Source organism: Mytilus edulis, chromosome 4, assembly GCF_963676685.1.
Source record: "Mytilus edulis chromosome 4, xbMytEdul2.2, whole genome shotgun sequence".
NCBI lineage: Eukaryota > Metazoa > Mollusca > Bivalvia > Mytilida > Mytilidae > Mytilus > Mytilus edulis.
This window is the reverse complement of record NC_092347.1, coordinates 73136033-73158941: the sequence shown is the minus strand read 5'-3', so window position 1 is coordinate 73158941 and position 22909 is coordinate 73136033. Positions and strand designations below refer to the sequence as shown.

The 22909-nt window shown below is 31.2% G+C and overlaps 1 protein-coding gene across 1 annotated transcript; it reads right to left on the bottom strand.

The window, feature by feature from the left end:
• Positions 1-20697: 20697 nt before the first annotated feature.
• LOC139518518 (uncharacterized) lies at positions 20698-22568 on the bottom strand. Its single transcript, XM_071310021.1, has 2 exons — positions 22389-22568; positions 20698-21565 (listed from the first exon to the last, which is right to left on the bottom strand). Exons 1-2 carry the CDS (start codon positions 22467-22469, stop codon positions 21215-21217), a joined length of 432 nt encoding a protein of 143 aa, XP_071166122.1. The 5' UTR covers positions 22470-22568; the 3' UTR covers positions 20698-21214.
• Positions 22569-22909: the final 341 nt, after the last annotated feature.

The following is a 22909-nucleotide window of genomic DNA, read 5'->3' as shown; positions in this document are numbered from 1 at the left end:
TCAAGCAGAACTTTATTATTATTATTACAGTTCACAGTCTATCTCTTCTAGCCATCATTCTGTTTTAGGAATGTGGTTTTTTGTCTTTGTCCAATTTCATTCATCTTGTCCTAAAGATAATAACCTAGTCACATTCCAAAAACTTCATTACACCAATATACTTCTTAAGTGCGTAATGTGAAAACGAATAAGGATTAAGATATGCTTAAGAGCAAAATTCTGGAATTTAAGATGGTATTCTGCAAAAAAGTACACATGAGGGTCTGGGTGTGGTTATCTCTCTGTAATCTTAAAATTTAAGCGTTATTTTCATCTAATCTTCAAATTTTAGTGGCCATATTCTTCTAATAGTCTTTTTCCAATTATTCTTTATTCTTGAAATTTAAGCACCTGTATTTCTTTATTCTTTTTTTTTTTGTGGCGTTTTTTTTTCCTATCTATATATCATTTTGCCCATCACTTTCTATTATGTAAACCCATCTACACCAACTCTGTTAAATGATGATAACTTTATAAGAGTTAACCTTTGCATATCTTAGTTGATTTTAGTCACAAATAATATCCCATCAGGTACTAATCTTATCCATTATATGTGTTCCTCTTTTGGTCCCCTACAAAATATTTCACACCAGATCAATTTTAAAATTTCCTTTTAATCTATACTGAAATTAAAAGTATAACAGCCCGATGTGTGTACTACATGTTGTTTTTTTCAAGTGTGCTAAATTCAAAGTCAGAAGTATAAATGATAATTAAAAACCAATTCTTCAGAGAACAATTGAAGGTTTTTCCACCTCGATAATAAGAATGAAATTTAAAAAATGATGTTAGAAAATTTCACTCCTTGTTGATGTAATTTGGTACCTCAAACTGATATAAAACAATAAGGTATATGTAGAAGACTTAATTGTTTTATAATGAACAAGAAAGCATGTTTAGCAAAGGTCGAAATCTAGAACGTCAATTGACCTTTGACCTTGATCTCAATTTCAAGGTCATAGGTCAGTGATCTAAAATCAAAAGACCCCAGATCAATCACTTGTAAGGTTGTGAAGAAATACCGATTTCAAATACAAAAGGGGAGAAAACTCCTATAAGGATTGACCAAAACACATCAACTTAAATGAGTTGAAGTTGCGCCTTATCGTAAACAGTTATTTGAAAAACACATCATATCATTATCTGTTACAGTTTCTTATGAATATAGATTACAAGCAAAATTCTAAATTTAGAATATGACCTTGACCTTCAACATTGACCTCAATTTCAAGGTCATAGGTCAGTGAACTCAAATCGAAAGACCCGAGGTCAATCACTTGTGTCGTTGAGGAGAAATACGGATTTCAAATACATAAGGGGAGAAAACTCTTATAAGGGTTAACCAAACACTTCGACTTAAATAGGTTGAAGTTGTGCCTTATTGTAAACAGTTATTTGGCAAATACTTCACATCATTAACTGTTACAGTTTCTTTAGAATAACGATAACAAGCAAAATTCAAACATTTAAAACATGACCTTTGACCTTGACCTCAATTTCCTTCAAATGGACCAAGGATTTCATATCAAAAGACTGTAGGCCTCTACGACTTATAACGTATGAATGTATCCAACATATCTCCTATCTTGAATTTTCAAAGGGAAATAACTCCCATAAGATGTCTTCCGATCACTCCAGTTGAATTAGCCAAATCATTCTTAAGAGGAGACAAACAATTTGGTGAAAACAGTTAGTTAAAATCTTTTACGGTTTTAAAGATATAGATATAGCAAGAAAAAGGGGGCGCGGGGAGATAACTCCTATATGAATAAGTGTTTGGTCACACAGGGTGAGTTTTGAAACCCCCATTACTGTACAACACCATTGGCCAAAAATCCATTCGATATGTTATAAAACAAAAAAGCATCTCAGACGGCAGAAGAAAAAAAATAATCAGAAGAAAAACAATTAAAGTGGAAAGACCTAATAAACATAACAGGAAATAAAAGGTATAAGGTAAGGTTTGCACGCTTTATAGCACACACATTAATAACTTTATTTTCATTCACAAATTTTTGAAATGTTTTATCAAAATAAAATCTGAACACCCAAGTAGTTTAAGGAGTAAAAGGTTGAAAATCCAAAATGAATAAGGATAATAACTTTTATTTTTATTAAATTAAGTGTGAGCAGCTGAGTGTGATAATATTGGAATTTAAGCTAAGTGAGCGTAACTAGTGCAGGAAGGTTTTTCGTCCATCGCCAGTTCAATCCAGATAAGCATTCCGAGTATTTCACATTCCAAGCTGGATTTGACTCATATATAGCCATGAAACATTGCTGCTTAACCTTTGAAATAGTTTAAGCAGAGCTAGGAAAGTGAGGCATACATTATGGGATTAATCCTTTTAATTTTTCCAGGACTTGAAGTTTCTTTTAATAATAATTTGTTATTGACATGAGTTCCTGGTTTTAATTTTTACAATTATGTTTATGGGTTGGGTTTTTATGAAAACTTGGTCAATTTTTTAGTTTATTTTATGTAAGTGGCAAATATTTCAAGATCTTTAAGAACAAAATCAATATATCATGCAATATATATTAATGAAAAGTGCAATTATTAATTATTTTTGTCCTTTTATAATATGCTATTGAAAAATAAAAATCTTTTTCGGGATGACCATAAACTTATTGAAGCAACATCACTTTTAGTAATACCCACTACAAAGTTATTTCAAGATATTCCAATCGGTAATTTCAGTCTTTTATCTTTTAAAATATTAGTTTGTGATTCCCGACAATTAGTTGAGACAAGCCATTTCCAACCGAGTTTAACAGTTTGATCGTATGTTGTGCTGTAGCAGCAACATCGTAGGTAAATTTTAATCCCACAACATTTCAAACAATTCCTGTCCTATGTTAGCCTAAAAATCTACGGTTAATGATGGTTGCTGTCTGTCATATTTGTTTTTCGTTCTTTTTTCTGTGTCAATTTTTTTTTCACATTTGAATTATTACGCATAGAATCATGTCGGAGACTAATAAAGAAAAATTGACTGTGTTGTATGAGTTGTTCTCATTGTAGAAGACCATACAGTGACCTTTATTTGTTAAGTTAGTCTGTGTTAAAGTGTGCGTCTTAATAAAAGAAATTAAACGGTTATAAAATCGCTGTACTATTTCAAAGTGCGTGTGATGATGTTTTGTCATGAATTTTTATCCATCATTATGACTTTATTTTCAATCCTATCTGTGTCATGACCTCATATTTTTCTTAGGTTAAAAGTATATATGATATATGTTAATATTTAAAAGGAACATAATTTTCGGCATGAAACGAAATCAATATTATCTTTGCAATTTCAGTCACTTAATAGGTGAATAATATGACAAACCGAGAAAGAAATTACACTTTAAAACGACCTTGTCTCATATTAAAGTCATTGTTAACATTTCTCCAGGTAAAACATCTGTTTTGTTTGCAGAAAATGATATATTTGCGAAAAAAATGACGGATATGTTATTTTCAATACATATTTAAATACCTACTGGTTTCATTGTTGTTCATAAAAGTACACAGACTAAATAAAAAGCGATCATATTTTTACATATACCTTTACGTATTTCAATTAAGGGAAGTGGTATTTCCAAATTTTGATGATAACTATTGCTCTAAACTTTATATAAGAAAGTAAACCAGTTGTGTAACATCCGAATAATTTCAGCAGTCAACCCCATTCAAATTTAACCAGCAACAGGTTTGATTCATTCATAAGGCCACTTTCGATATTTTCGTTAATTGGACACCTTGTTATTTAAATTTTCTTTTTGCCACTGATTTTGAGTGTGAATCAAACAATGTTTCAGTTCCCCGTAGGAAACCCACAAACAACATGATTGTTTTTCTATGTTAATGTACATGTATTTTTATGTTCCCTTTTGTTTTGCAGGACAATAAAACCTTAAATCGTGACGATACTTAGAAAATAAAAATATAACCAAATAATAAGCTATTTGTAACATATAGCGATTTTAATCAGACAAAAACGTTTATTGAAATTTGGATCATTTGAATGAGATCAATGAGACATTCAGAAATCGTAAACAGAACTGTCAATGTATATTAGAATGAAATTCAAAACAGTGTAGCTGTGGCCATTGATTGACACATTAAAATCATCCATTGACTGGGACAATTTACGTGAACGTTTGTCTGTAACGACCACTGTTCACGACGTACCTACGATAGACATTTAAACTGTGGGGTCAACAAAGGTTTCTTAACGCCTTTAATTATAAAATAATTCGAAAAACTAATCAGGAATAACCTTTGTGTTTTGATTTATATAATTGATATAAATCCAAATATCGTGTTATTTCTGATTAATTTTTCGAATTACTTTATTTAGGTGTTGAGAACCTTTGGTGACCCCATAGTTTAAGTGTCTTTAAAAAGTACATAGTGAGCATTGGTCGTTACATGCAAACGTTCACCTAAATTGTCCCAGTCAATGGATGATTTTAATGTGTCAATCAATGGCCACAGCTACACTGTTTTGAATTTCATTTTATAATCCTTACAAATTAGTATCCGGATATGCCAAATAACTTGGTCTCGTTTTATTGAACAATTTTACAAATAATTAGGAATATGATATACACCATTTATAACGTATGAATGTATCCAACATATCTCCTATCTTGAATTTTCAAAGGGAAATAACTCCCATAAGATGTCTTCCGATCACTCCAGTTGAATTAGCCAAATCATTCTTAAGAGGAGACAAACAATTTGGTGAAAACAGTTAGTTAAAATCTTTTACGGTTTTAAAGATATAGATATAGCAAGAAAAAGGGGGCGCGGGGAGATAACTCCTATATGAATAAGTGTTTGGTCACACAGGGTGAGTTTTGAAACCCCCATTACTGTACAACACCATTGGCCAAAAATCCATTCGATATGTTATAAAACAAAAAAGCATCTCAGACGGCAGAAGAAAAAAAATAATCAGAAGAAAAACAATTAAAGTGGAAAGACCTAATAAACATAACAGGAAATAAAAGGTATAAGGTAAGGTTTGCACGCTTTATAGCACACACATTAATAACTTTATTTTCATTCACAAATTTTTGAAATGTTTTATCAAAATAAAATCTGAACACCCAAGTAGTTTAAGGAGTAAAAGGTTGAAAATCCAAAATGAATAAGGATAATAACTTTTATTTTTATTAAATTAAGTGTGAGCAGCTGAGTGTGATAATATTGGAATTTAAGCTAAGTGAGCGTAACTAGTGCAGGAAGGTTTTTCGTCCATCGCCAGTTCAATCCAGATAAGCATTCCGAGTATTTCACATTCCAAGCTGGATTTGACTCATATATAGCCATGAAACATTGCTGCTTAACCTTTGAAATAGTTTAAGCAGAGCTAGGAAAGTGAGGCATACATTATGGGATTAATCCTTTTAATTTTTCCAGGACTTGAAGTTTCTTTTAATAATAATTTGTTATTGACATGAGTTCCTGGTTTTAATTTTTACAATTATGTTTATGGGTTGGGTTTTTATGAAAACTTGGTCAATTTTTTAGTTTATTTTATGTAAGTGGCAAATATTTCAAGATCTTTAAGAACAAAATCAATATATCATGCAATATATATTAATGAAAAGTGCAATTATTAATTATTTTTGTCCTTTTATAATATGCTATTGAAAAATAAAAATCTTTTTCGGGATGACCATAAACTTATTGAAGCAACATCACTTTTAGTAATACCCACTACAAAGTTATTTCAAGATATTCCAATCGGTAATTTCAGTCTTTTATCTTTTAAAATATTAGTTTGTGATTCCCGACAATTAGTTGAGACAAGCCATTTCCAACCGAGTTTAACAGTTTGATCGTATGTTGTGCTGTAGCAGCAACATCGTAGGTAAATTTTAATCCCACAACATTTCAAACAATTCCTGTCCTATGTTAGCCTAAAAATCTACGGTTAATGATGGTTGCTGTCTGTCATATTTGTTTTTCGTTCTTTTTTCTGTGTCAATTTTTTTTTCACATTTGAATTATTACGCATAGAATCATGTCGGAGACTAATAAAGAAAAATTGACTGTGTTGTATGAGTTGTTCTCATTGTAGAAGACCATACAGTGACCTTTATTTGTTAAGTTAGTCTGTGTTAAAGTGTGCGTCTTAATAAAAGAAATTAAACGGTTATAAAATCGCTGTACTATTTCAAAGTGCGTGTGATGATGTTTTGTCATGAATTTTTATCCATCATTATGACTTTATTTTCAATCCTATCTGTGTCATGACCTCATATTTTTCTTAGGTTAAAAGTATATATGATATATGTTAATATTTAAAAGGAACATAATTTTCGGCATGAAACGAAATCAATATTATCTTTGCAATTTCAGTCACTTAATAGGTGAATAATATGACAAACCGAGAAAGAAATTACACTTTAAAACGACCTTGTCTCATATTAAAGTCATTGTTAACATTTCTCCAGGTAAAACATCTGTTTTGTTTGCAGAAAATGATATATTTGCGAAAAAAATGACGGATATGTTATTTTCAATACATATTTAAATACCTACTGGTTTCATTGTTGTTCATAAAAGTACACAGACTAAATAAAAAGCGATCATATTTTTACATATACCTTTACGTATTTCAATTAAGGGAAGTGGTATTTCCAAATTTTGATGATAACTATTGCTCTAAACTTTATATAAGAAAGTAAACCAGTTGTGTAACATCCGAATAATTTCAGCAGTCAACCCCATTCAAATTTAACCAGCAACAGGTTTGATTCATTCATAAGGCCACTTTCGATATTTTCGTTAATTGGACACCTTGTTATTTAAATTTTCTTTTTGCCACTGATTTTGAGTGTGAATCAAACAATGTTTCAGTTCCCCGTAGGAAACCCACAAACAACATGATTGTTTTTCTATGTTAATGTACATGTATTTTTATGTTCCCTTTTGTTTTGCAGGACAATAAAACCTTAAATCGTGACGATACTTAGAAAATAAAAATATAACCAAATAATAAGCTATTTGTAACATATAGCGATTTTAATCAGACAAAAACGTTTATTGAAATTTGGATCATTTGAATGAGATCAATGAGACATTCAGAAATCGTAAACAGAACTGTCAATGTATATTAGAATGAAATTCAAAACAGTGTAGCTGTGGCCATTGATTGACACATTAAAATCATCCATTGACTGGGACAATTTACGTGAACGTTTGTCTGTAACGACCACTGTTCACGACGTACCTACGATAGACATTTAAACTGTGGGGTCAACAAAGGTTTCTTAACGCCTTTAATTATAAAATAATTCGAAAAACTAATCAGGAATAACCTTTGTGTTTTGATTTATATAATTGATATAAATCCAAATATCGTGTTATTTCTGATTAATTTTTCGAATTACTTTATTTAGGTGTTGAGAACCTTTGGTGACCCCATAGTTTAAGTGTCTTTAAAAAGTACATAGTGAGCATTGGTCGTTACATGCAAACGTTCACCTAAATTGTCCCAGTCAATGGATGATTTTAATGTGTCAATCAATGGCCACAGCTACACTGTTTTGAATTTCATTTTATAATCCTTACAAATTAGTATCCGGATATGCCAAATAACTTGGTCTCGTTTTATTGAACAATTTTACAAATAATTAGGAATATGATATACACCATTTGAACTGGTATGTTATAATAACAGTTGCATATTCAATAAAAATAGATGAATATTTACCTAATTTTGGACAATTGTTTTCAGTCTAGGAATTGTTTAGTATATTTTCCTTGGTCAAAACACATCCGAAATTGAATTTGAACTGAGTTGGCCGTATCCTGTTTGACTGCATTCGTGGGCAGCACCCGCATTAGAAAGCTCAATCTTTCCGAGCTATACAAAATTCCTAAATCGTTCGGCAATCAGTTTGACCAATTTCTAGGTTGAGTACCAAAGAACTCGGTTTTCATTCACATTGAATCACTTCCGTGCAAATATTTTTTTGTGATTGAAAACCATAATATTAAAACCTAATATTGCATAGACTCAAAATATAAAGCAACGTGATACATATATGTAAACTATGTACAATATTGTGAATACTTAAATAAGAACACAAATAAAACCATTTTTTTTCTCTTGAAAACAAAAAAAAACTTTGTTAAATTCGATTTTTGTAATTAAGTGGACTCCCTATATAACTTTTTTTTTAAATGAGATCATAACTCAAGCATATCAAGATTATATCTATTCTTCCTGAAAATAAAAAAGAAAAAAAAGAACATTTTAAAATGAAGGCATTCATCTCGAAGAATCCATCAATTTTTTTTCTACATTATGAACTTCAATTTTCAAAGGAGTATATCTAGAAGAAAACACCTTGTTTTTTTTATGATCTTGGAATACATATTTTTATATAAGTATGTATGAAAAAGATCTTTATTGCACTGTAGAAGTAATAATTATGGGTTGGGGTTGTGTAGCTTAATCTTTAATGTTTATATAGGTACGTAGTAAATTTACTGTTGTATGTTATTTGTCTTTTTGTCGTTTTTTTCCGTTTTTACCAAAACTTTATCGGTGTCTCTACGATTCATAAAATTTGATTCATTTTCTAATTTCATTTGCCTTTATCATATAAAGATGTATTGGCAAATAATATAATAAAAATGTAGATAATTCGAAAAGCCTAATTGTGATGATTTGTAGAAAATTTACTAGGTTTTAATAAACATGTAAAACAGTTATCATATCGTCATCAAATTATTTACGTTTCAAGGATGAGAAATATTCATCTCGCTCATGTACCGTAAGATTGAGAATTATTACACAGAAGTCATAGAAATTTGAGAAAAAATTTCGGAAACATAAAAAAAACAATTCGGTTATTTGATTCCGGGTATTGCTCATTTCAATAATATCTCATAAAATTGAGAATGGAAATGAGGAGTGTGTCAAAGAGAAAACAACCCGACCATAGAGCAGACAACATGTCCATAGATGGATTTATACTATATTTTGCTTTTAAATAGTTAAACCTTTGTTTTTTTGGTATTGATTTATCTTATTAAAAATGTCTTTTCTTTCCTTTAAACAGTTTAAAATAGAAACCAAGTATTATGTTTACTCCTACTGACTTATATATACAATACATTGTCGGCAAATGTCAACAGGACCTGAAACGATTTTCTACGTAAAAGCATTCGTGACGGGAAATATTCATTTAAAATATTACGTCACAGTAAACATTCTTTTACCTGTCATTTTACCGTATAATTTTAAAAGCAGATAATTCATGTTCCATTTAAATGAAAATGGTCTATTTAAATTACCTTTTAAAATGCTTAGTACACTATAGGCATTGCGTGGGAGTAGATTATATGATTTTAAACATTTCTAAAAATTCATTTAAAATACGGACATAATGATTTTTTTTCATGATATTTTTTGAAATTTTGATAACACCCTTTCTTTAGTGCTGTATGTCATAAAAGTAATGAGTCATAAATCTTGGCTGAATTGTTCGACAATCACTCAAAAATTTGAAGTGTATAATGTTGTACGCAAGTTGCACGTTTCGTCTACCCAAAAACTAGATGCAAACTAACCCTAAGGGGGAAACATTATTCGATATCATTGCATTGCGGGTTATTGTTTCCAGTTGTGTTTCTTTTATCTAAGATACAAGTATCATGGAACTTATTTGGTTTTAGTTTTTACCCTTTGGATACTTAAATCAATATATTTATTAAAGCACTAAACTCTTGTTTTATTATGTCTATGGACATACGTATACTAGAAGACGGGAAAACTGTATCGAAATGTCTACATCGCTGAATAAATAAAATGGCGTATCACCAAACGTCATTTTAGTACGAAAGTTGAAGTATTATATCTTAGTCTAACTGCAATAAAAAGTTAGCAACACCATGATCAGCTGCACATGATGAGAAACAATCATTCTATGTTACAAATAGGCTGTCAGAAAATCATGTGTATAAATTTAAAATTTCTGACAGTTATTGTTTAAATTCCCATCTTGTGCAAGAACATTGGGACCGTGTTTTCAATATAAAAAATAAAACGCGCAAAGTCAAGGCAAATTATCAGTCAAATATTGTCAAATACACACGATAGAAGTAACTCCGAGCAATCAAATTCATATCTAGATTTTGTCTTTTTCATAATAATGATTTTAGTAAAGAATTCTTAAAATCTACGTAAAATTGGTCGATTCAAAATGTCGATACAATATTGCTTCATATGATGGGACAGGATATAGCGAATGTGTGGATATATGAGATCGGTCATCGCTGCTAATAAGTCCTTAATAAATACCATATTTTCAAAGTAAGGAAATAGAAGAATATTTATTAAAGGTACGTATACCAGGCTTATAATTTGATACGCCAGACGCGCGTTTCGTCAACATACATTAGACTCATTAGTTACGCTCAGATTAAAATAGTTGGAAAACCAAAACATGCAAGTGCAAAGTTGAAGAGCATTGAAACTTACTAATTAAACACGTGATAGATACCAAGATTGAAATTTTGTATTTGCGCCATGAGCGTTTTATTTAGAAAAGTCTCATCAGTGACGCTCGAATAAAAAAAAGTCAAATGGACATATCGTTATAACATCTAACTGTTAACACTTCGCATAACTATATCTTACTATTCTTTTATTTTATTATGCATTCATCTTCAAATAGTTCATGTTTTTCAAGGGTGAACATGTAGGGAAATATCTGATATAAATATTTATTAAATGATAATGCAAAAGATCAAAGATTAACCAGAACGTGACACGAAGGGATAAGGATTGTAACTGCATTTGATTTATTGTTGTAACACTACCAGGTACATGTATATATAATGTATTCAGGTTGGAAAATATGGCATACATGGGAAAATACATTAAAAATACAATTACATTTTTCAAATATTTAACGTAAAAATATTTCGGCATAATAATTATTATGAAGATATTTGTGAAATTTTTTATTCAAACAATTCAAACATTTAATCGACATTTCCTCACTCATAGATTATAAAAGACATGTAATACGAATATCAGGTATCAGTTAACCGAATGGTAACAAAATTAATTGAAGAACTGTCGCACTGTCCGACACATAAAAGAGTTTAATAATGATTTAATATGAAAATAATTATATCTTCAACTTTTTATAATCGATAAAGCATGCATGAATTAGAACCATAAAGAAATGCCTTATGATAATATAAAAAAACCGTATTAACAAAAATAATGATCTCCATGTTAATTCAAAAGGACAGAAGTACATATGCCTGACAAATCAAACCCTTCGACTATATCAATTAATTGAATGACTGGAAAATAACTGTCATATTCGTGACATTTTCCGAAGAAAATGAAAAGTTAAACCTGGTTATATTGCTAGCTAAACTTCCTTCTAGTATGACAGCTGTTTATAATTCGTTATATATACTAAATTGTGTAAACAACTAAATGCAAACCAACAAAATTTGTTAACGTGAAAATAATGGGGACCTAGCAAATGTATATACATGATATATCAAAGATAGAAAATACAAGCAGCAAAAAACAATCAAAACAAACATACACATAAATTTTTCAAAGACGCATCCATAACAGTTTATGTAATTGCTGGTACCGTATAATAAAGACATTTTAAAGTTAACCTTGTTTTAATTTGAGGATCTGATTGTTTTATTTTTCCCCAAGAATTTATATGGTACATATAGTAAAAATGAATTTCCACTTCCTTTCTTTTTCTTTTCGAGTAGAGACCTTGATGATGTTATAATTTGAAGATGAATTTTATTGATTTGTTTACATCTAAACGTTAAAAGTCGTGATTGTTAGCACGGTACATTCTATAATACCTGTATAACTTTCAAATGCTAAAAACATAGATATAAATGTGACTGATAAGTGACTTTTATTACAGTAACGAACGTAAGACTACCATTTAAACACCATTAAGAGGTCATTTCATAGAAATTGATCCAATATCCACCCATTTAGGTGTGAATCGTATCTCTGGCCTTACATTGATACTGTGCTATGTACGCAATGTTTCGGGTTATTTCGGAAATGTTTTTATTCCAGGGAAACCTTAATCAGAGACTACCCCTATTGTTTTTGTTTTGATTTGTTTAGTTTTGATTTTTAATCTATTTCTTTTTTATTACTATTTTACTTTACTTTAAATTTTTTTTTAAATAAATATTTTAAACAGTTTCTGAATTGTGTTTGTAATAATTCCACTTTTTGATTTGTTTTTTGTTTTTCTTAACCTTTTCAACCAATGTTGAATTAATTAATTGTGAGGTTTAGATAAATTATTTTACAGCTCGTTTAACTAATTCCCCAATGTTTCTATTTCTTTTGAAACCTATTGATAGGTTTTTATGGAATTAACACCTATTGTAGAATCCGTTTTAATAAGATGCCAGTATTTCCTGAATACTTTTTGAAGTTTTTCTGCTTGAGGATGATAATTTGTAATGCATGATACATTGTATTTATATTCAACTTTGTTCTTTTTCTTTAATTTAATTTGTCTGTCTTGGAATTTGATTTTGATAGAATTTGTTCTACCAATTTCCGTTTATATCCTCTTACTAACAGTTTTTCAATAAAGAGATTTTTTCTGGTTCGAAATTCACTTTCATTGTTGGTGTTTCTAAGTAAACGAATGCCTTCGCCTTTAATAAAAGATTTAAAGTTTGAGATGGGATGGTTTGAGTTTTTATGAAGATATTTGAATTTTTCGGTTTTCTTTGTAAAACATTTCAGGTCTAAAACACCAGTATTTTTGAAGCGTTCGCCCTTGAAGATTTCAAGGTCTAGAAATTTTATGGACTGTTTATTGCATTCATAAGTGAACTTTAGCAGGTCATGTTGTTTATTTGCATTTTCAAACATAAAGTCAATTTCAGACTCTTTTGCTTTCACCATTAGAAGTCCATCATCTCTCATTCTTTTATGCAAAATATTTTTTTCAGAGATTAAAGAGTTTTTAAGGATTGAGTTTATGTGATTGTAAATAGCAATGTCACATATTTCAGGGGAAGCTGTTGCTCCCATTGATGCTCCAATGATTTGGCGATATGAATTTCCATGAAAGGTAAATTTATTATTGGAAAGGATGAGTTTTGTTATTTCAATCAAAAATTTGTTGGTAGGTTTTGTTATAGAATATTCAATTTTGTCATGTTCATCAAGCGCTTTTTGTAATGCTTCTGTGATTTCTTCAAATCTGAGATTGGTATATAGTGATGTTATATCATATGTAACAAGTAGTATATTATTATCAAATGTACAGTTTTCAATATTTCTGATTAAGTCACCTGTATCAGAAATGTATGTTTTTTGTATTTTCACTAAGGGAAGTAAGAAATAATCTAAGTATCTCCCCAACCTTTCAAGTGGTCCATTACACTGTGATATTATTGGTCTACCAGGGACATTTATAGTTTTTATTTGATTGTTCTCGTTTTCAATGTTTTGTAAAACTTCACGGTCTAGTTTGTGAATTTTAGGGAGGAAATTTCATAGAAATTGATCCAATATCAACCCATTTAGGTGCGAATCATATCTCTGGCCTATTTTCATAGAAATTGATCCAATATCCACCCATTTAGGTGCGAATCATATCTCTGGCCTAATTTCATAGAAATTAAATAATAAATTAAAAATCAAAACTAAACAAATCAAAACAAAAACAATAGGAGTGGTTTCCCTGGAATAAAAACATTTCCGAAATAACCGGAAACACTTTCTCAAACTATTCACAATAAAATGACAGATAGATATGCAAAACACACAATGAAAAATTAGAAATGAGTGCCGAATGGTAGTTTTCCATCAGTTTAATTGAGGTCTAAAGCTGGCACTCCTTTCCCCATATATTCTCACTCCTCAAATCTTACTTTTTATGAAAATATTAAAAAAAATATTTATTAGTTCACCAACATATCATAAGTAATTGCAACCAATGTGAGATTTGATGAAGTGTTTTACAAGTAAAAAATAAGCATGTTATTTCATTGTAGAAAATCCAGACGGCAGAGGACAATACAAAATTGAGACCACTGAAAATGGATCTACGACAATGAATTCGAACATTACCGTTTTGGTACCGTTAATTTTATTACTACCACTGGGTCGATGCCTCTGCTGGTGGACTATTAGTCCCCGAGGGTATCACCACCCCAGTAGCCAGTACTTCGGTACTGGCATGAAAATACGGATTTTTTGTGTTATTAAAATTTACTGTTACAAAATGATAGAAATTATTATAAATTAAGGAATGTATCTCCCTCATGCAAAGCTCTGATTCCTTTCACGGATTTGGCTCACTTTTTGGACCTTTTGGATTATAGCTCTTCATCTTTTATATAAGCTTTGGATTTCAAATATTTTGGCCACGAGCATCACTGATGAGACATGTATTGTCGAAATGCGCATCTGGTGCAAGACAATTGGTACCGTTAATTTTATTAACCATATATTGAGAATTTTAAATCGTATACAATGAAAAGTGATACCAGCTGCTCTAAAAGAGTGTTCATATCCTGTTCACAAAGTAAAGAAAGAAAAGTAGTAGGTTGTTATTTAACTCCTCATACACATTCTATAGATGATAGCTCTTTTGCAAAACTATATCGTATACAGCCTGGAAATGTCGACAAATGCAAGTACGAGCGGTATATCAAACAAATAATAATGACGTCGAGTTATAAGGTTTTACAATAGAAAACGGGATATCAATGCTAAATGCACATGCATTCAGTAACCACAAAAATGCATTGTTTTGATAATACACTGGTTTTAATTTGTGTCATATTTTTCCATTAATTTACAGTCCGCCAAAGTAATCACCACCTATTTTATTTCATCGAGAAAATAAAATCAATTTAAAACAGTAAGTTATTCCTCGGAAAAGAGAAAACATTCATGTAGCATTTTTTTTTAAACATATACCATAAACAAACCATAAACTTAATTTTGGTTGCTTATGCAGATTCTATGCATTTAAACTTTGTGTTAATAGAAATAGTGCAAAAAGTAAAATCACAAAAATACCCCGTGGAAAATTCAAAATGGAAAGTCCTTAATCAAATGGAAAAATCAAATGATAAAACACATCAAACGAGTGGACAATAACTGTCATATTCCTGACTTGGTACAGGCATTTTCAAATGTAGAAAATGGTGGATTGAACCTGGTTTTATAGCGCTAAATCTCTCTTTATAACAGTTGCATCAAATTCAAATTACACAAATCAGAAACGGAATTTAACCCAATATCATTAAAATTCTCTACATATAGTCTTTGGTATGTTCGGCAAATGTAATGTCAATATTTGAGCCAATATGATGTGTATCCACGTTTCTTCTGGTACAGTTCCAGAACACGTCATCTCATACCCTGTACAAGCCTTCTGAACTTTAGCTGAGAAAATCTATTCCATTCATCAAAAATGGCCACTCCTAAATCGCCAAGATTTTCCAGTGGTGGATCTCTGCGATTGAGATTTCTGCATCACAGACATGTACAATAGAGTTCATGTCTGGAGACATTGAAGGCCAAAAAATAGAATCGTTTACAATCCTTGCCCTGTGTGGTCTACCGCTGTTGTCCAATTGCAAGGGTCTTGACGCAAGTGATTTATTTTCAAAATGAGGGACTAAAATGTTTCTAAGCATCAAATCCCTGTATGTCTGTTCGTTCATGTTATCCTACAGAATATGATATGTAGCTTACAACGGTATGTGCAGCAACCCCATACTATCACACCACCAGCACCGAATGCAGTCGTTTGGGCAAATGTTGTTTTGGTCATAGGCAGTTTTTTCCCCCGCAAAAACTCGTTTTCTGCCTTTTACTGATCGTAACAGAAACAAACTCTCATCTGACTAATAAATTTATGCCAGCTCCTCATGTTCCAGCGTCCATATTTATTAACCCATTGGAACCTGATTATACGGTGCCTAGCTATAAGGGTAGGTCATTTGACAACACGACGTGCTCTAAGGTTGCCTCTATGAAGACGACGGATCGATGTGCGATTATTACCACGTCAACCTGGAGACTAGTGGTGTCTAAGCTGCGGGACAGGAATAAATGGGCTGGCTTTAGCACGACGAATAAGCAGTCTGTCAATACGACGGGTAGTTAAACGGGGTCTTCCGGACCTTGGTCTATCATTTACAGTTCTTGTGTCAACATGACATTGTAAATGTCTGACAATAACATCGGGATTAACATTGAAATGGTTACCTATGCTTCTAGTACTCCTGCTGGCATTTGACAAGCCAATTTTGTCAATGTTCAGCCACAGATAACCTACGCCTTGCCATATTACACAATGACTAGATGAAGGTCAAATTTCACCTGTACGCGTGATGATTTATTTATATGTATCGAAACAGTATATTTGTAAAAACAAAACAATTTCAATTCATGATACCTATCAATTAATAATTAGCATTTAATTAGGAACTATACTTTTTTTTCTTTTTTTCTTTCTTGATTTTTTCATATTCAGATGACCTTTTTTCTGTGTTTTTTTGTGTTTTTTTTTTCCATAAAAAAATTGAGAAAGGAATTGGGGAATGTGTCAAAGCGAACCATAGAGTAGACAACAGCCGAAGGCCACCAATGGGCCTTCAATGCAGCGAGAAACTCCCGCACCCGGAGGCACCTTCAGCTGGCCCCTTCAAAAATATGTATACTAGTACAGTGACAATGGACGTCATACTTAACTTCGAATTAAACACAAGAAAATAGAATTAAAACTCATACAAGACTAACAAAGGCCAGAGGCTCCTGACTTGGGACAGGCACAAAATTGCGGCGGCGTTAAACATGTTTATGAGATCTCAACCCTCCCCCTATACCTCTAGCCAATGTAGAAAAGTAAACGCATAACAATACGCACATTAAAATTCAGTTCAAGAGAAGTCCGAGTCCGATGTCAGAAGATGTAACAAAAGAAAATAAATAAAAATGACAATAATACATAAATAACAACAGACTACTAGCAGTTAACAGACATGCCAGCTCCAGACCTCAATTAAACTGATTGAAAGATTATGTCTTCTTCATATGAATATCAGGCACAATCCCTCCCGTTAGGGGTTTAGTATCATACAGTCATAAAATATATGAGAAGAACATAACCCGTGTCATGCCAACCACTGTTTTTTTAAATAAATTTGTTTAGTTCCGATGCAAAGACCCTATAAGTGAATCAACATTAAACCCAAAATATGCAATCTTTAATGACCTGACAACAGTATCGTAACTATATTCCTTCTTAATAAATAAAGGCAACAGTAGTATACCGCTGTTCAAAACTCATAAATCCATGGACAAAAAACAAAATCGGGGTAACAAACTAAAACCGAGGGAAACGCATTAAATATAAGAGGAGAACAACGACACAACACCGAAACGCAACACACGCAGAAACGAACCAAGCAACAGACAAAGCACCACGAGAATAACAAATATAACATCAAAACCAAATTCGGATAGACAAGTACCGTGCCACGTCTTATCTCAAAAATAAGAGAAAACACAAACGACTCCACGTTAAAATGCAACACACACAGAAACGAACAATATTATAACAATGGCCATCTTCCTGACTTGGTACAGGACACTTTTAAAGGGGAATAAAAGTGGTGGGTTGAACCTGGTTTTATGGCATGCCAAACCTCGCACTTTAATGGCAAAGTTAAATATAACATTGAAATGAAAACATAATTTTACAGGACTACAATACAAATAAAAAGGAGACAATATTAGACAAAGAAAAGCATGATTAATAGATAACAAAAAGCATCAGGTTTAAAATTCAATACGCCAAAAACGTGTCTTGTCCACACAAGACACAATAGTGACGCCCAGATATAAAAGATCGAAAGTGAAAAAAGTACAAAGTTGTACAGCACTGAAGATCAAAAGTTGAAAAGGTTTTGCCAAATACGGCATTGTTTGTATGCCCGGGATAAGAACATTCTTATTATATAGAACAATTTAATAAGTCTGTTCAAAGGTTTTGTAAGCTTTTGAGGTAAATACTGACATTTTTGTGCTTTGTAAAGAATATTACCATAAAAGATTGGATGTGAAATACCTGAATGTATAAGATGTCTGCATGTTGAGTTATATTTACGAATTATTTCCTTATACCGATGATAAAATTTAGTAAATATTTGACTAGTTTGTGATATCGAAAACCCTGGTGTAATAATTTTTCAGTAATACATAAATTTCTCTCGCTAAAATCTAATACGTTTTACATACACGAGCGAATCGTACAAGTTGAGATATATAAACACCATAAGATGGTGACAAGGGAACGTCACCATCTAAAAATGGATAATTAACGATAGGAAATGAAAAATCATCTCTTTTATCATAAATTTTTGTATTAAGCTTCCCGTTAATGACATAGATATCAAGATCGAGGAAAGGGCAGTGGTCATTGTTAGTATTAGCTTTATCTAAAGTAAGTTCAACAGGATAGATTTCTTTAGTATACATACTGAAGTCGTCATTATTTAGAGCCAATATATCATCCAAATATCTAAAAGTATTGTTAAATTTTTGTATCAAATGCTGTTTGGATGGGTCTTTTCTAATTTTAGTCATAAATTGTAACTCATAACAATACAAAAAGAGGTCCCCAATAAGTGGTGCACAGTTAGTCCCCATTGGAATTCCAATAACTTGACGATATACGGAATCTCCAAAGCGAACAAAAATGTTATCATATAAAAATTCAATTGCATATATAGTATCAAAGCATGTCCAATTGACATAGTTCTTTTGTTTATTGCTACTAAAGAATGACCTAAAAGAGTTTGAACATATGTACTCGCATTCTGGATTTTTAAATGCCCAGTTAATTAGGGATGTGAATTTTTTCTTAATAAGAATATGAGGCAAAGTGGTATATAGGGTAGAAAACTCAAAACTTTGAACATATACATACTTTATTAAAACACAGTCAAACCTGTTTATCATAATTTCATATAATTACTAGCAAATGTAAACTAAACAAAAACAAGGAATGGGGGTATATACATAATATTTATGTTATATAAATTTAATGCGCAACAACAAGCCGCTTACGAAAAACAATAACAAATACAAGTAAAAAAAAATTCCTCCTACAAATTGTAAAATTTTAAAGATCTCCGCCATCTTGTAAAAAGTTAAAGAACAAAAACACCGAACTCCGAGGAAAATTCAAATGGGAAACTCATGTACGTAATTAATTATCAAAGGTACCAGGATCATATTTTAATACGCCAGACGCGCGTTTCGTCTACATAAGACTCATCAGTGACTCTCAGATCAAAATAGTTATCAAGCCAAAGAAGTGCAGAGTTGAAGAGCATTGCGGACCAAAATTCCAAAACGTTATGCCAATTATTCCAAAATGGGGAAATCATCGAGTAGGGGCAATAAGGGCCTTATTTGGCCCAAACATTACTGCAAATTTAAAAGTTATCATACATATTTTTAAGTTACTGTACAGTATCTAAGGTACAAGGTATTCAGAAATACAAAACAATTTTGGACATTGAACAAGTTACCATGGCAACAAATCATGACTTAATTTGCATAATTTGTACAATTTCGTGATTTTCTTTGTTTTTCATCAAATTTTTAAGTATATTTTAGATTGAAAAAGTATGTGCGCACCCAAGAAACAACTTTATATTTGGTGAGATTTTGTCAATAGTTATAATAAAGCTTCCGTTAAATTTTTTGTTGTTTCTTGGCTGCGCACAATGTTTCCACAACAGAATTAAAATAGAAAACTGCATAAATTCTGTATTTTTCATCGTTTTTGTGAAAACAGTACATATTATGACGTAATTGTGACGTCATCACATGAAAATCTTAATGTTTTGCATTGATATTTCTTGACCCGATGCATTTCTAAACATAATGTGCCAATTTGAAAAAGTTATCAAACATTTTATTTTCTTGGGCCAAAACCAGGCCTTAATGCCTCTACTCCTTTCATATTTTAAAATAAAAGCCCAGAGAATCGAAAAAACGAAACGAATCAAACAAAGCGTAACTGTGGTGCGAGTAAGCTGCTCCTGTTGCAGAGCTGTAATACAAGACTGGTAACTTATGAATCACCTGTCGTACAACCTTATACTCAAATCAAAAATGTATAGATTATAAATAACAAAAAAAACAAATTGCATTAATGTTTATTAAAATATAAATAAATATGTAAACACGCAATACAGACAAAATAAATAATGCGAAATATGATATACATGTATAAAATGCAAATTAAAATAAACCTACTATTTATTTTTAAACACACATCGATTAATATAATCTACATTTTCAAAGTTCTTGAATTACCTCAAGAAGTTGTATAACTGCACGAATTATGCGTGGTTTAAAGATTTTGTTCCACAATTGACCACATGGCCGCTTCAACGACAAGCATGTCAGATGAAAAATATAAAACTTATGTCAGGTGACTTGATTTTAATGTAAACCTTTATTATTATCTACACGTTTTTTTTTTTTTTTTTTTTTTTTCTTTCATCTGACTATTCATGCTATAACAGGGTTCAACATGATAGACATTCACTTAAAGAACCATTATTATTTCAAAACGAAATGCAAAATATATAACGTTCCACTAACCTTTTCAGCATTAAGCGAGTTGGATTTCCCTGCACAACGGAAAAGTAAGACAATACACATATAATGCCCTTAATTTATTTGTAATATAAACCGTTCTCTCATAGACAACGTTTGGATAATTACATTACTCTGATGCCGTTTGTATTAGGAAAAATATGTATTGCTACCAGTTCTCAAATTTTAAATAAATAACTTTGAATATCTATTTGGGAAACCAAAAAAACTGACAAAAAGTTTGTAATATAAAATTAAAAAAAAATCATCTTAAGAATTAAGGGACACATAAAATGATTCTCCTAACAAATAACCGTGATGAAAAATCTTTAAAAAAAGTACGAATCAGTTTGAAAACGACTCACTGTTTTTTATAACAAAATTGCACTTTTTCAAATCATAATGAGTATAATATATTAATAAAGTTATTAAAAAAATAATGCCCATAAACACCGGGTAACAATTACAGATACACGTACGATGCGTTGCTTTTATTTGCTGCTACTCATATTGTCTTTAATTGCTCTGTACAAAATGATAAAGTTGTCCAAGAGCTTGGTAGTTTCTTTAACAGTCACATAATCTCGGACAAAACGATCCATCCTTGTAGAAGGGGTGCGCAATTCCGTATCCATGGCGTCTCGTGATATATGATTAATATCAACTCTTGAATTACTGATGTCTTCATTCATTAGGCACAATACTCCAAAAAGTTTGTTTTCTAACTTTCGAATATCTTTAGTATATGCATCTTGTTCGTAGACTTCATCAAACCTCATTTCTTCAATATACACTAAATGTATTGACAATATTTTGTAGTTATCAATATGGGCTTTGGTAACCTGCAAAGATATCCAGATGTACATTACAACAAATCGTATTATTTATACGGTTTTTTTTCTTCTGTCAATTGTTTGTTTACTGGCAGTCGTTTGTTGATGTGGTTTCATAAGTGTTTTTCGTTTCTCGTTTTTTATATGATTAGACCGTTGGTCTTCCTGTTTAAATGGTTTTACACTAATAATTTTTGGGGGCCCTTTATAGCTTGCTGTTCGGTGTGAGCTCTGGCTCCGTAACTTGACCTATAATGGTCTTCTTTTATAAAGTGTGACTTAGATGGAGAGTTGTCTCATTGGTACTCATATCAACATTTCCCCCATATGTTCTTTAACATTTTTAGAATAATGCCTCTTTCATCTTTGATTATTATAAAGATTTCATTATAACTTAAATGCAAATCTAATTTAATCTAACAGTTCTCATTCATGACTTGGTTTAAAGGATTAAAACACACAAGAGAAGAATGTAGTATTTTTTTTCATATTTGTAGTTGATTTTAAACGTACTGTATGAAAAATATAAATCGACCAGCCTTTGCACTCATACCGCAGTTAAGAAGAATTAATTGAAAAGCTGTAAACTCCAAATAAGTGTCATCCGATTCTAAAACGAATCAACAACTTCCTTTAATCAAAGCAAGCACGCTATAAAAAGACCAGTATGGTTAAATTTTGTAATTGCACACATATTAAATCGAATCCGAATACTTTAAACAAACTTATATCCGCGAGTACAATAATAATGCGAACATTAACCGATGTTAATGAAAATTACTGGAAGCATAATAAGTTGGTTAACAGTATCTGTTATATCATATTAACTTACATTCTCTAAAGCTGTTTCTAAATCCTCTTCTGACAGTTCTTTGACTCGTTCATAACCTTCAAGTGGTTCTGAATCCAGCATTGCTATCAGTCGACCGCTCTTTATTCGATCATAAGCCTATATGTTTATTGAATAAATACAAATTAAATAAACACAAATACTTCTATATACCGCAAAGAACTTTTACACCTTTTTCTCGACTTATTATCTGTAAACTGCATATGCATTAAATATATCTATTGTATAAAATTTCCGATACTAAAAATAGATAATTTTCTCTTAATTTTAATGTATGAAGTCATTCACAGTAACAAGATTATTGAAGGAAATCTGGAATTTAAAGTGACGTTTAAAATATTCAAACACCAAAACATTCTGGAATTTCACGAAATTAAATAAAATACTTCGAAATCGGTAATGCTTTAGTTCCGCCAAACAACTTTCTCTTTTTAAAGAACGGTGTTAATCATACGTATAAAAATAGTGTAATAAATAAGATTTAAAAAAACCTTCTGCAGGTG

Coding starts and splice junctions, on each gene's coding strand:
- LOC139518518 (XM_071310021.1), bottom strand. CDS start 22,469: ATGCTGGATTCAGAACCACTTGAAGGTTATGAACGAGTCAAAGAACTG. Junction 21,566..22,388: donor TAGAAACAGCTTTAGAGAAT/GTAAGTTAATAT, acceptor ATATCTTTGCAG/GTTACCAAAGCCCATATTGA.